At 38.6% G+C, this 14,952-nt stretch overlaps 1 protein-coding gene across 1 annotated transcript; it reads left to right on the forward strand.

The window, feature by feature from the left end:
* The first annotated feature begins 1,981 nt into the window (after nucleotides 1–1,981).
* LOC101311645 (serine/threonine-protein phosphatase BSL3-like) lies at nucleotides 1,982–14,365 on the forward strand. The gene is made up of 21 exons (XM_004291490.1): nucleotides 1,982–2,646; nucleotides 3,680–3,740; nucleotides 3,848–3,926; nucleotides 4,039–4,118; nucleotides 4,203–4,297; nucleotides 4,405–4,504; nucleotides 6,457–6,526; nucleotides 6,864–6,965; nucleotides 7,060–7,141; nucleotides 7,352–7,531; nucleotides 8,795–9,068; nucleotides 9,168–9,405; nucleotides 9,510–9,680; nucleotides 10,267–10,505; nucleotides 11,209–11,293; nucleotides 11,400–11,498; nucleotides 11,584–11,783; nucleotides 11,882–11,957; nucleotides 13,195–13,330; nucleotides 13,413–13,552; nucleotides 13,647–14,365. The coding sequence occupies exons 1-21, from the start codon at nucleotides 2,241–2,243 to the stop codon at nucleotides 13,728–13,730; spliced, it is 2,997 nt and encodes a 998-aa protein (XP_004291538.1). The 5' UTR covers nucleotides 1,982–2,240; the 3' UTR covers nucleotides 13,731–14,365.
* The last annotated feature ends 587 nt before the right edge of the window (nucleotides 14,366–14,952 follow it).

Genomic DNA, 14,952 nt, shown 5'->3' on the forward strand with positions numbered 1-14,952 from the left:
TGAGCCACCAAAAGGCCTCATGTTAGATTGGAGGTGGGCATGTACATATACAGCACATAACCCCTCTCCGTTTGGCCGATGTGGGATATTACAATCCACCCCCCTTCGGGAGTCCGACGCCCTCGTCGGCACACTCGCACCACACGGCAGAGTGGCTCTGATACCATTTGTAACACCCCAGGACCCGTTCCGCCGTAACACGATATTGTCCGCTTTGGGCCCACCGGCCCTCACGGTTTTGTTTCCGGCAGCTCAGGAGCAGCTTCCCAGTAGGTCACCCATCTTGGGATTGCTCTAGCATCAACATGCTTAACCTCCGAGTACCCATCCCCTCCGAAGCCGTTGAGCCACCAAAAGACCTTGTGTTAGATTAGAGGTGAGCATGTACATATACAGCACATAACCCCTCTCCGTTTGGCCGATGTGGGATATTACACATCGTGTAAGGAGTAAATCTTGGTCAGCTTCTTTTTATCCACAATCTGCACATACACCTATGGACAGCAAAAGATCGATACTCATGTTTTCTTGTTCGTACGTTATTGATCATTTCTTGCTATGTAAGCTTCAGTTTTATATTGCACCACTAGTTTTCGTTATGAAGTTTTCTCATAAAATCTTATACGACCAAATATAATCTAAATTATCTTTTCTTTCTTTCTAGCATATTGTATTCAAAATAAGATGCCAAATGGTTGTGTAAATAGGTTGATATAAGAAGACTACGTGAAGCGAGGTCAATTGTGAGCAACACTATAGTGAAACAAAGAGTCAGGCCAGAAAGATGCAGAAGGGATGTATGTGATATATCCTTATGCACATCGGATCGATGTATGTGGAACGACCAAGTGAAGAGCTTGAACTGAAATCATGATTTTATCATTTTTTTGTAATGTTGTCGCTTGTTTTTGATGCTATGATGTACAAGATTCGTCGATGATCTTCTCATTAATGTATTTTCTTTTTCTTAAAAAAGGTGATAATAATGCAAGTGCTAAAAAGATCTTCCCACATGTCTAACTACGCCTAGGACCAATACATTGCTAGAGAGCATATAGCTAGGTAGGAAATTATCCTTACCAACTGTTATTGTGTATGTTTATTATGTGGATAGTTTCATTTACAAGTAGATAATTTAGCGATCTTTATACTTTTTTGTAACAATTTTATTTTCATGATTCTAACTCAAAACTCATTCGCGATTATGTATGGATAGATTTGTAGAAAAGGGTGACACTGTCGTTGGATGCAAGTCTAATAGTAGAGGAGTGACATTGTATATAATTTTAGAAATTTCACTCTTTGTAAATTAATAGTGAATTTAAATTCAATTCGATCTTAATATTTACTCCATTTGCTTTCTTTAATTCTTCTGGTAATCAACTCCCAAAGACTTGAGTTAAAAGTCTTAAAAGACCATGGTTTTCACAGTCAAAGGTTTGTAGTTTTCTTGATAGAATTGTCAAAAGACCAAGCTGAGCTGAGGAGCGTGAGGACCACAGCCTCCCTACGCGTTGCTGTCTCCCCCAAATGATGAGAAAAAGGCCAAAACTCCTCAGAAATAGGAACCGGTGATCACCGTTAATAGCTGAACCCCTTCCCGGTTAATCCGGTAGCCCAGTCATCATCCTCTGCCGTCGCCGCCCCCTATCCGGCTGCGCCGTTCTCCCTGTTTACCGGCCGATCACGTTAACGATAACTAACCAAACAAAATATCCCAAACACAGCCGCACTTCAATTAAATTTAAAATGAATACTTAAAAATAAATAAATAGAAAAGGCAGGAAATAAAAGACATTATTACACCTCAGACAGAGAGAGAGAAATGAAATGAAATGAAGTGAGAAACAATCTAGAGAGAGAAAGTCGAAGATCGCAGACGGGATAAAATTTTTAATTTTGATTATTTTGGTTTTTAGAGAGAGAAAGGCAGCGATTGGTGGAGAGAGAAAGTTTGATGTGTTTTTGCGTTTGTTGGGGGCTTTGAGATTGTCCCCGTTCCTCTCTATTCCTCCAAAATCCAGCTTCTTCTTCTTCTCCGAAAACCTAGAAATTTTCTCGGCTTAGAAATTTGAATTTGAATTTGAATTTGGAGAGAAAGGCCGGGGTATGAGCTAGGGTTCCGATTGGGACGATATTCCCGATTCGTGTCCTCAGGTGAGATTGGGAATCGACATGTTGATAAGGAATGCGAATTCGTTCCGATCTTGAAGCTAGGGCACTAATCAAAGCTCAGAGAAATGGACGTGGACTCCTCAATGGTGCCGGAGGCCGATCACGATCCGGCTGTACAGAACCAGAGCACGGCGGCGGTGGATGTGGGAGAACAGCTAGGAGAACAACAGCCTCAGGCGCCGGCTTCCCCGGCGGCGCAACAGCCTCAGTCTCCGGCGTCGCCGCAGCAGACTCCGGTGGCCGGACCGAGGCATGCCCCCACGTACTCGGTGGTCAATGCGATTTTAGAGAAGAAGGAGGATGGGCCGGGGCCGAGGTGTGGCCACACGTTGACTGCGGTCGCCGCTGTTGGCGAGGAGGGCAGTCCTGGGTACATTGGACCCCGGCTGATTCTGTTCGGCGGTGCCACCGCCCTTGAGGGCAATTCTGCGGCTTCTGGGACTCCATCGTCAGCTGGAAGTGCCGGAATAAGTATGTTGTTATCTTATTGATGACTTTCATTTCTTTTGAGTATGGAAACACTAGTTAGGAGCTGCCCTTATAGGTCTAATTGATTTTCTAGTGGAGTAAGATTTTGTTGATGGATTCAAACTACTCTTGATTTCGATGTTTATGGTGTGATATTAGCTGTGTGATAGGTTCATGTTGTAGTTACTTAATGTCTTAGGAAAGTAGGGAACTAATTGTTGAGGCTCTTTGATCGCATACTGATTAAATTTACTTGTTTGCTCTCTTGATATTGATGCAATAAATCCGAAGCTTTTGCTTTCTTGCGATTTAGGAAAAAAATAATAATTACTTTTCATTAATTGCCGCATAAGCTATCGGCAGTTTAGGGTTTAGGGTCTCTCGGGTGATTAATAGCTGTTTTCTTTTTTGCTAACCTGAATAGGTTGCAAAGAATATTAGACTGTATCATAGATTCGCACATCCAAATGATGGTGATCTGGTGTACTAGTGATTAGTGGTTCAGTACTATTTTTATGGAAACCAATGTGCATGTACTTTTACTTTTCACTGTTTTGGATTCTGAAGACCTCACTCTTAATTCTATACAACTAAAGCACATTGAATGGGATATATGTAGTGGCGCTGGAGCCTCAAACCGAGTCAGATAATCAGCGTGTGTGTGAATTTATGGTGTCGAGATTCCTGATTTTTGTTCAAGTTGTGTGGGAACTCTTTTATGCTGACGTAGATGTCAGACTGTTTGTTTTGTTTTTACCCTTAAATGGGTACTTTATGACCTTCCATTTTTTTTTTCATAATGTGTTGAGCTTATATGGATTAGGTAGCATTAGGTGGCGGTTGTGATTTGGACCTATAACCCTATCAAGGTGTTTACGTTTTCTGCTCTGTTATATGGTCCAAAACAAGATTATAATCCCAATTCATATTTGATTTAGTCAATGCTTGTAATGAGAGCTCAAAAGAGGAAGGAGTTTGTTATTATAGTATTTCATGTCTCAAAAATTTATGACCATTATAATTTACTTGATTTCAGGACTAGCCGGTGCCACAGCTGATGTGCACTGTTATGACATCCTAACAAACAAATGGTCTAGGTAAGCCTAGGAACTGACTAAGTTATCTTTTCCGCCTGTCACCATTTTACTGTCGCTTTTTATTCTTTCTGTTTACTTTAGTGCGCTCACAATGTTGTTCTTTTCAGGATCACTCCCTTTGGAGAACCACCAACACCAAGAGCAGCACATGTAGCAACTGCTGTAGGAACTATGGTGGTTATTCAGGTTAGCACAATGCAGCTTTATCCCGTTAGTTGTATTTTGTTGGTCAAGGCTGTTGTAACATGTTCTTACATACAAAAATAAATTCTCACTGGAATTGTTGATGTCAATACAGGGAGGAATTGGTCCTGCTGGTTTGTCTGCTGAGGATCTTCATGTTCTTGACCTCACTCAGCAACGGCCTCGATGGCACAGGTTAAATTTTGAATGATTTGCTTTCCCTTTTGTTAGAATTTATTGTATGATTTATTTATCAAAGTGGAGCTAATTTTCCTATAGGGTTGTTGTTCAAGGCCCTGGACCAGGGCCGCGCTACGGCCATGTGATGGCATTGGTGGGGCAAAGATATCTCATGGCAATCGGTGGGAATGATGGTGAGTCTCTTTAGGGTCTATCCTACTATATTTGAAGGAAAATAAATTCTTATGCTTAGATTCCTCATTGATATTTAAGACAAGGGAAATTGGTTTGTGCTTTACAGGAAAACGGCCTTTAGCTGATGTTTGGGCACTGGACACAGCTGCCAAGCCATATGAATGGCGTAAGTTAGAACCGGAGGGGGAGGGTCCACCACCATGCATGTAAGTCTCTCTCTCTCTCTCTCTCTCTGCATGTGGTTTAGGGGGGGGGGGGGGTGAGCACACACCTCTAAATTTTTTGACATTCCTGCTTAAAATTATTACCATTTTGTCGGTTGATACCTGTACATACTTTTAGTTATTCTAGTGAGATAACTAGAAATGGGTACACTGTGGTCAACGGCCGATTGATACTTAAAGTTGTCAAATGAATTGATTTATTCATACGCAAAAAAATTTAGTATCTCTGATTTTGGGTGGATACTTAGGGTAAAGCCACTTGCCCATCAACAGACTTTCAAAGTTTTTGTGAACCTTAAATGGCGGGTAATGGGCTTATTTGACATACGTGGTGGATTCATGTGTCTATCTGTTTGAACTTTGGTTGGGGTAGTATATATTGGTACATCAAAAAGGGCTTTTGTATAATGTTCAGAAAGTATATAATTGATGCACGCAGTTTTTCATTGACTTTGTATTATTTTGCTTTTAGCTGTAAGGGAAAAGTATTCTCTTGCCATGAGAACTCTTGCAGCTTATTAATTGAGACTCATCAGTACTAACTTGATACACCTTTCGTTGGAGTCGAATATCTGACTCAGTTTTACCTAGAAGAATATTTTATTCTGTAGCTCTGCGCACAGAGAATGTTAGACCATAGAGCAGAAATACATGATAGGTGATATGTAAGGAGACTCTTCAAACTAAATTTCCTTTCCTTATCTCGGCAATCTATCATTAACAACTTCCCAGAGCAAAACTTTTACTCTATTTATAAAATTTTTGCTTGTATATTTTTTTGTTTATGTTCATTGGTACAACTCCACAGCGGGTTGCCTTTTGAAAAAAAAAAGATAGAAGAAACTATTTGATATATAGAAAGTAGGTGAGGAGTCTAAATCTCGCATCATCTTTTAAACATTTTGTTCTTTCGGTGCCTTTCATTAAAAGTAAGGAAATAGTAAAAATACCGTATAAAAAAGAAAGGATCTTATTGTATTCAATGTGATTTTAATTCTGTTTTACATGTATGTTACATATTTTGACAAACTTTGAGAATGCTTTGTCCCTTGTACAGTAATCTTCATATTTATTTGTTATCGAAAAAAATCTTCATATTTATTTTAATAAAGTATGTTCCTTATAAAAATTTAAAGCAAGGTCCAAATATGTTACTATGGCTAATACATGTTATGGTTTCTATAAAACGAAATATTAGAATAGAAATGTGACAGTACAGAGTTTCAAAGTTTTAGTAGGATGAAGGTCCGGATGTTTCATAAAAGCTACATATCAAAGACTAACAGAAGTACTCAATGTAATTTGTTAATCAATACATACATGTGAGTCTGGAAAGTCATAAAGACATTGATGATCAGGATAATCAAAAGTGGATTTTTGGTTGGTGGAGTTTAGCCTTTTTAACAAGTTTTACATTGCTGTCTTTGATATGCCTACTATCTTCTGCATGGAATTAGTATATTAATTTCATGAGGAACAAAAGCACGAAACATTTCTTTCCCCTATTTTGAAACTTGACTGGAAGCATGGCCCTTATCTCTGTTTTAGTATTGGCAAGTATATATCTGACAAAAAGAGTTAGCATGAATACCCCTGTCATGCTTAAATCGGTGTACAAATTAACTACAATATTGACAACTGTAACAGATGCTTGTTAATCTTTTGGTATACATACCATAAGTATATGGTTCTAGTTGATATTTGGTACAAGAATTGTGAGAGAATTGATCTTGATGTTACTTATTTATCTCGGTACAGTAAATTATTATTTTTGTATGAAAGATAAAAGTATTCTATCATCAAGTTATGCAGCTGTTAACTCACATGCATCATCACTTGCTACATACTGAAAATGGTGTCTAGAGTAACATGCTTGTATCTTATTGAAGATATTGTGTATTCTGCTATCTCATTTACTCTTTGTATTTGACCAGGTATGCAACTGCAAGTGCAAGGTCAGATGGTCTTCTCCTCCTTTGTGGAGGGAGGGATGCAAACAGTGTGGTAAGTCAAATAGGTTTACTGTCTTGTCTTAGTGGTTGATTTGGTCACACTTGACATATGAGCTACTTTAGTGTAGAACAAAATTCCTTAGTTTTAACCACAAGTAAGAAGTTAATAGAAGTCGTAATCTGGTGTATAGGAAAAGATAGCGTAGGCCATAGGTTTGAATTTGTGAGATGTATAACTTAGTGAGTTGTTTCCCAAATGTAGGTTGTATTCTTAAATGTGGTTTTGTTTCACCTTTGTTTTCCAATTTTATGAAGCAAGCTGTCTACAATTAGTAACACCTCTCCACTGTGAATTAGGCTCAAACCCGTTTCTTGGTCTTTCTTTGCAGCCACTGGCAAGTGCATATGGCCTTGCGAAACATAGGGATGGCCGTTGGGAATGGGCAATTGCTCCTGGAGTCTCCCCTTCTCCCCGATATCAACACGCAGCAGTAGGTTTTGGCAGACATTTACTGCATTCCGCACCGAGTGCTTTCTTATTAAACTTCAATTTCTAAAATAATTGCCTATGTATTATGATGCTAGGTCTTTGTTAATGCACGCTTGCATGTTTCTGGAGGGGCCCTAGGTGGTGGGCGCATGGTTGAAGATTCATCAAGTGTTGCAGGTACTTGATTGTTGTTTACTTACCATAGTCCTTTCGAAGTTAAAAGTGTGGTAGCAGGGGGTATAACTAAGCTTCTATGAGAAACAGACAGATGTCGGGTTGTAGCTTTCTTTAGGTTCTGCTGTGTTTTCTATTGAAAAGTGTCCTTTGTTTCCAACAGAGTTCCACCATATGTGACCTTACGAAATATCATGTTATTATTGTTTACAGTATTGGATACTGCAGCCGGGGTTTGGTGCGATACAAAATCTGTTGTTACTAGTCCAAGGACAGGTAGATACAGCGCTGATGCAGCTGGTGGAGACGCTGCAGTTGAGTTGACACGGCGTTGCAGGCATGCAGCTGCCGCAGTTGGTGACTTGATATTTATATACGGTGGCCTACGTGGTGGTAAGATATATTCAGCAATTTTCTGCATGTCAGTTCCTGTACCGTGTATTTATCATCCCAGTAAATATTTTTGAATCTCAAAATGCGTTAAATACTATTGACATGAACATGGTTTCACTGAATGCCAATGAGATGTTGCTTGATGACTAGACCCACTGAGTTTTTGCATCCATAAAGAACATGCGTCGAGAAGGATAGATGCTCTTTTGTTTCTTGAGGTTAAGAACTTCAAATTACCAGTATATAATCTTTTCTGGATGCAACATGCAAATATGTCGAACTTCAGCCAAGTTTTGTTGATTGGTTATTTAGTTCTTTAATTATTTCTGCGTGGAACGTGTCTAAGGGGGAGCCAACTTGAAAGAGATAGGTATTTAGTTTACTCTAGGTGTGGCTGTTTAGTCGGATATACCCATAAGCTGTTATTTTGATGGTTGTTTGTTGTTCACGATTTTTCTCATTTGGAGCTGGCTAATGAAATTTCACAGTTGATAAGATTCAAGGATATTCACTGGGTAGTGAAGGAATATGACAGACGGTAAGATTCAAGGATAATCACCTTGGGTAGTGAAGGAATTTGACAGATGGAGAAGTCTAGGAACACAGGTCTCTATAATCTCAAGTTGATAGTTTGGCGATGGTCTAATGTAGCCCATAGGTGAAGGTCGTTGCTGGAATCTCAGGGAAATTTACTGGTAAATTTCTCCTAGACATTTGATGGACAATCTTCTCTTACTCACTTTGACTTGGTGGTTATAAGAGGATGGTGGGTTTCTCAATGTAGTATTCTATTCTGTTGTAGAAAACAGCTCGGGATGATTGAATTGACTCAGTTGAATACTCGTATTGTAGGATACAGAGAGATAGTTATTGATTCAGGATGGACCATTTCCTTCTCTCACTCTGGTCAATATGAGTTCACCTGGTACTAGCAGCTTTTATCAGGGAATATCCCATCATAGCAGGATCTTTCCAAAGAAACAGAAGATTTTTTTTGAGGATTTGGATAGTTTTTGGGCTACAGTTCTTTGGAGCTGAGGGCTAGTTCATCACTTTTTTATTTTAAATCCTTCAATTTGGGGAACTCCTGTTCTCTTCTTTCTTACAGCTTCTAGTTTAGTTTTTTTCCTTTCTTATTTCTTGCCCACTGTTGCTTTCTAAGTTTAGTGAATTCATTGTTAGTACACCGTATTCTTTTTTATTTTAGTGATTTCTGTTTCCTATAAAGAAAAAGATATTCATTGTTGTTTTTATGTGGTATAGGGGTGTTACTCGATGACCTACTGGTTGCAGAAGATCTAGCTGCTGCCGAAACAACATCTGCAGCATCGCATGCTGCAGCTGCAGCTGCTCAGTCTAATTTACCACCAGGTCGTTTGCCTGGAAGATATGGATTCATTGATGACAGAACGAGGCAGATAATGCCTGAAGCAGCTCCTGATGGTGCTGTCGTCTTGGGAAATCCAGTTGCCCCCCCTGTAAATGGAGACATGTATACTGATATAAGCACTGAAAATGCCTTGCTCCAGGGATCCAGGTTAGTTACTTCTCTGTGTAAATATTGCAGTAGGATTTGAAGTCAACAATGGCGCTTCTTGGTCTTAAAGATATATACTGGATGTTGATTGTTCCATAGGAGATTGAGCAAAGGTGTGGAGTATTTAGTTGAAGCATCAGCAGCAGAAGCTGAGGCAATCAGTGCCACTTTGGCTGCTGCCAAGGCACGACAAGTTAATGGGGAAGTTGAGTTGCCTGATAGAGATCGGGGCTCAGAGGCTACCCCTAGCGGGAAGCAAATATCTACCTTGATCAAGCCTGAAAATGCTGGGTCAAATAATATTCCATCAGCTGGAGTGCGACTGCATCATAGAGCTGTTAGTATATAATTTTGATAGTTCACTATTTTGGGTCGTCAATTTAGCCACAAGCTCTAGGTCTATTTGGATCTGTCCTTGATGTGCCAGTTATGCTTTATCAGGTTGTTGTAGCTGCAGAGACTGGGGGAGCTTTGGGTGGCATGGTGAGGCAGCTTTCAATAGATCAGTTTGAAAATGAAGGCAGGCGGGTTAGCTATGGGACCCCGGAGAGCGCAACTGCAGCAAGGAAGTTATTAGATCGGCAGATGTCCATTAATAGTGTGCCCAAAAAGGTACAGGTTGCTTTTTACTTTTCAGATGTGGTAAATTTAATGAACAGACTTTTATGTTATAAAATATACAGTTACAGTTCGATAAAAGAACAACCAAGTCTGGACTTTGAACTTAAATGTGTGGTTTACGTGTGAATGCATTAAGGCTCTTCCTAGCAAGTAAGGTATAGCTTGCTTACTGTCCTAGTAGTGTATGTTGGCGGGAAGGAAGGAGGTCTTGGACAGACTAGACTATAATAAACTGGAGGCTTTTCAGGAAGTGACTAGTCGCTTCCAGCAAAGCTGATAAGAAACCTAATATTTCTGAGCTTGAAAAAACATCTTCCTGTACTAGTTATTACTCTTGCTGATTTTTTACTTGTGAAGGATTAAGAGAGTATCCATTGTCCTGACGTAGTTCAACTGTGAATAATGCTATAAACATGCATTATCTTTGCGATTTCTTATATAGTGAACATTCTAATGTCAACTATTCACCAATATAGTGATCCCAGCCCTAGTTTTAAGTTGACATTTCATCTTACATATGTAATGTCTACATCTCGACTTGGGGGTCACATTATTAATGATTTTTCTCTATTACCAGGTAATAGCACATCTTTTAAAGCCTCGTGGATGGAAGCCTCCTGTTCGCAGGCAATTTTTCTTGGATTGCAATGAAATAGCAGATCTTTGTGATAGTGCTGAGCGGATATTCTCTAGTGAACCAAGTGTCTTACAACTTAGGGCTCCTATCAAGATATTTGGTGATTTACATGGGCAATTTGGCGATCTCATGCGCCTTTTTGATGAGTATGGTTCACCTTCAACTGCCGGGGATATTGCGTAAGTGTTTATGTTTATGATTCAAGCAATATAGTTATGGGTTTGAAATCTAAATTCTTACATGTTTTCTAACTTGATCTGAATTACATCTGCTATATTTCACATTAAATTATTTAATACTTTCCATAATAGTATGCCAATCTAATGTACTCCTACTATCTGAATATTTTATCCTATAGTTATCAAGTCAGTAAATGCTATTGACTAGTTTAACAATAAGTATTTAAATAAAGCTGGTATTGTTCGTAATATGCGGAATCTTGATTTATTAGTTTGCATACAAATATTGTTTATGTATATTGCCAAGACGGTTTTTTGTCAGCCATAATAACCAAACAGGCCACCTAGTTCCTTCGTTCCTCTGCACTGCAGTGTTAATTTAGCAAGTATAATGTCTTTCGGACTGGACATACCAATGAAATAATGGAAAGCAATATACAAAAGAATACTTGTGTGAAAGTTTAGGGTTCTGCTTATTGAAAAGGATTTGACATTTACAATTGCATCTGATCGGCACTCACTGGTGTAAATAACATTTGTTAATGTTACAGACCTGCAATAAGTGATTCTGGCAATATTTGGACAATATTATTGATGCTTTTTGTCATTATATGATTCTGCCCTCTTTGTATTATTTGCTCACAAGTCTACAATATCAAACGCCGTATTTCTTACAAAGGTTCAATTTTATGTGGACCATCAGATATATTGACTATCTCTTCCTAGGAGACTATGTTGACCGAGGCCAACATAGCTTGGAAACAATATCTCTTCTGCTTGCTTTGAAGGTATAATTTGGCCTGGCTGTTATTTTGTTTCAGTTTTATAGTCAATTCTTTCATGTTTCAAAATTTATCTATACTTAATATCTGTACATTATTATTAATATTTCAGGTTGAATATGCCCATAATGTACACTTAATTAGGGGTAATCATGAAGCTGCCGATATTAATGCCCTTTTTGGCTTCCGGATCGAATGCATTGAGCGGATGGTAGTATATTACATTTGTATGATATCTATAACATGTGTTATATCAAATTTCTGATCCTTACTAACTTGATGACCCTTATAAACAGGGTGAGAGAGATGGAATATGGGCATGGCATCGAATAAACCGTTTGTTCAATTGGCTTCCTCTTGCCGCCCTGATTGAGAAGAAAATCATTTGTATGCATGGTGGTATTGGTCGGTCAATAAATCATGTTGAACAGATTGAGAATCTCCAGCGTCCTATTACGATGGAAGCAGGCTCGATCGTTCTTATGGATTTATTATGGTCAGTGCAGGCCTGTATGTGTGTGTGTATATATGTTGTTTAATTAGTTGAAGCTATCTTTTAGTTGATCAACAATCTTGTTTCATTATTCCCCCTAGGTCTGACCCGACAGAAAATGATAGTGTGGAAGGATTGCGACCAAACGCTAGGGGTCCTGGATTGGTTACTTTTGGGGTGAGTAATGTCTAATTGCTTCCTGCTTTCTTTCTTTTTACATTATGACAACAATCCTTGGTAGTTTTCCTGAAATATTTTTCTTAAAATAAGAAAAAATTATTTTTGGCATAGGAGTGGAAATATAAATACTCTTTTCTAGAAGGTTCTCTATTTTTAATCTTCTCTTCTCCTATTGTTTTCATTTACTTCACCACGGTATTTTAGAAAATGCTGTGTTAATCGATTCTTTTTCTTATATTCTTTTGTTTATCCTTATATCAAGATTGAATCTGTGAACGTATAACTTTGGTTTGAAAGCTTTTGTAATAAGATCAGACTTTGGATGTATGGTGGTCGCTTGATACACATTATTGGCGATAATTATCTAGATTTGTTCTGTTGTATATTGCTTTCCTCGGCATTTCCTCCCTATTGAAGGGGTTATGCAGCTTATGCTACATAATTAACTGTATGGTAGTCTGTTTGCTGTTTTGGCACATGGGAAATCTGTAAGAGGATCCATTTCCTATCTTGGGAAGGGCATTTCAGATTGCGATGTTCTTCTCAGGTTTTTGCATTTTCAAAAGAAAAGGAGGGTTATCCATGCCATTCCTTTGTTTTCACTTTGTGATATGTCATTGACAACTAAAATATTTTCAGGTCAGGTTATTGATTTCCCGTGAATACATTTTCATTACAAATTCATTACAAAAGTTTGCAAACACTTGAATACTCAATATTCTGTTCGTTTTTTTGAACCATGCTCCAAGGAACAGACGTAGGGTTCCTGGACACGAAAGAACGATAACCTGTTAAGCTTAGGAATTATTGTTCTTTGAGAAGGTCATTAGGAATTGCTTCAGTGTAGATGGTATTGTTGTCTTGAAAATTCATTTTCATTCTAAAAGTTTCCAAGTACCGGAATAGTCAATGTATTTCTGTTGGGTTTTGAGAACCCCTCTCCAAGCAACATACCTAGGCTTCCGGGATGCAGAATAACAATGACCTTTCAAGTAATGGAATTGTTGTTCCTTATACAGTTGTTTTAGGAATTACTCTGATGTTTGATGATCTAGATTGAAGTAGTCCATGATGGTCATGTAACTCATGTTGCATCAGATCATTCAGTTTTCTCTAGTCTATGAATCTTCCATGAGTTATTATGTTCTGAAGTACCTGAATAAGCTATTTTTGTGAATTTATATCATAGATCCATTTTTTATTCTAGGTCATCTAATATAGTTTGATATGGCAGCCTGATCGTGTCATGGAATTCTGCAACAACAATGATCTTCAGTTGATTGTACGCGCTCATGAATGTGTAATGGATGGCTTTGAACGATTTGCCCAGGGACATTTGATTACACTTTTCTCTGCTACCAACTACTGTGGTATGTACCTGCTCCCTTTGAATATTTCTGCCACTCTAAAACGATTCAGCATCTCATGTTTGGAGCTGACCACTTTGAACAGGTACAGCAAATAATGCAGGGGCAATCCTTGTATTAGGTAGAGATCTTGTGGTGGTTCCGAAACTCATTCATCCCTTACCACCAGCAATTTCTTCACCAGAAACATCACCCGAACGACATATTGAAGATACGTGGATGCAGGTACTTATACTGTTGACCTTTTTCGGTCTCACTGTCTTGTGTTTGTTATCTTTGTATTAATCTCTTTTCTTCTCTTGGTTTGTTATGAGAGCAGGAACTGAATGCTAATAGACCACCAACACCAACTAGAGGCCGTCCACAAGTAGCAAATGACCGGGGCTCTCTTGCTTGGATATAGTTTGATTGTTCTGAATTGCTTTGTGATATTCATTTTGGCCTCGTTCGTCCACACGGGATTTCAAGTGCTGTATAGAGTATAATGCCACATACAAGAAGTTCCAAACAAGTGATCTTTTTTCCAGATTACAAGTTTGAAGGCTTTTTGAAGCCTTGGATTTTGCAAAACAATTGGTTAGGCCATGCCATGATGAGAAGATACAAGTTGAAGAAGCAGACTGTTGTCGGCGCTAGGTTTTACTTCTGTATGTACTACTAAAAGTTGCAGTTCCGGTCCACCCACCATTTGTAAATTGAGCCACAGGCAGGTAGAAATCAGTCTTGGTTCTTCCTATGGATTGGTAGTGCTGAGTATTCTTCTGATTAATTTATATAATTTTTATCGATCGTTTTTAGGCATATTAGGTTTCTTCTCTTTCAAGAGAACAGGAGGTGGGGTGGTTGTCTTTGTGATGGTGAGATATATAAGATGTTTAGAATCTTTGTGAGCGTCCATGTATCATAGAGGTGTCAAGGTGTTGCTTTGTGTAATATTTCATCTTTGCTTTGTACAATGTAACAGTGTGTGAAGATAAGTCACCTTTTTGTCCAACACATGAAATATGTGAAGTTTTTGTTCTTTCCTTCTATTACAAATTTACAAGTTATTTTGGGTGACAAGAGGCTCCATTGGTGATTCAATTTCTTCTAATTCAAAAGGGGTTGCCTTCGTCCATGTAGGCAGATGGATTTTGTTTTTCATCATTTCACTATTTTTTTTTCTTCTTTCGTCAATGATAATCGGCCATTACTTCCAGATATGGATCAAATGTTCCCTTCACCCATTTCAGTGTGTACGCAGATTTTGGCAAGCATAGATGTACATTTCAACCTATAAACATTATAACTTGCAAGTCATCAACGAGTCCCCAGGCTACGAAGATTTAGTTTAATTGCTAGCTTGACTTCCATGTTATCTCTGGATCATGCACCAAAACTAGAAGGACCATTTCTTTCCCAATAGTCGGGAGAAGTATGTTTTTGGTTGGTAGGCAATTTGCACTGGGTGTACCTTATTTTTCTTTTACTACCAAGGGCTACTACCATAGGATGCTTGCTTTTGAACCCTCTGGTAAGCTTGCTCATTAGCGCGACCGATGCATCAATGCCTTGAGATTGGGAAGATCCTCAAACAAAGCGGAGCAGAGAACCATTTCACATGATAGATAGTTAGAAATAGGAGA

This window comes from Fragaria vesca, linkage group LG2 (assembly GCF_000184155.1).
Source record: "Fragaria vesca subsp. vesca linkage group LG2, FraVesHawaii_1.0, whole genome shotgun sequence".
NCBI classification, from domain to species: Eukaryota; Viridiplantae; Streptophyta; class Magnoliopsida; order Rosales; family Rosaceae; genus Fragaria; species Fragaria vesca.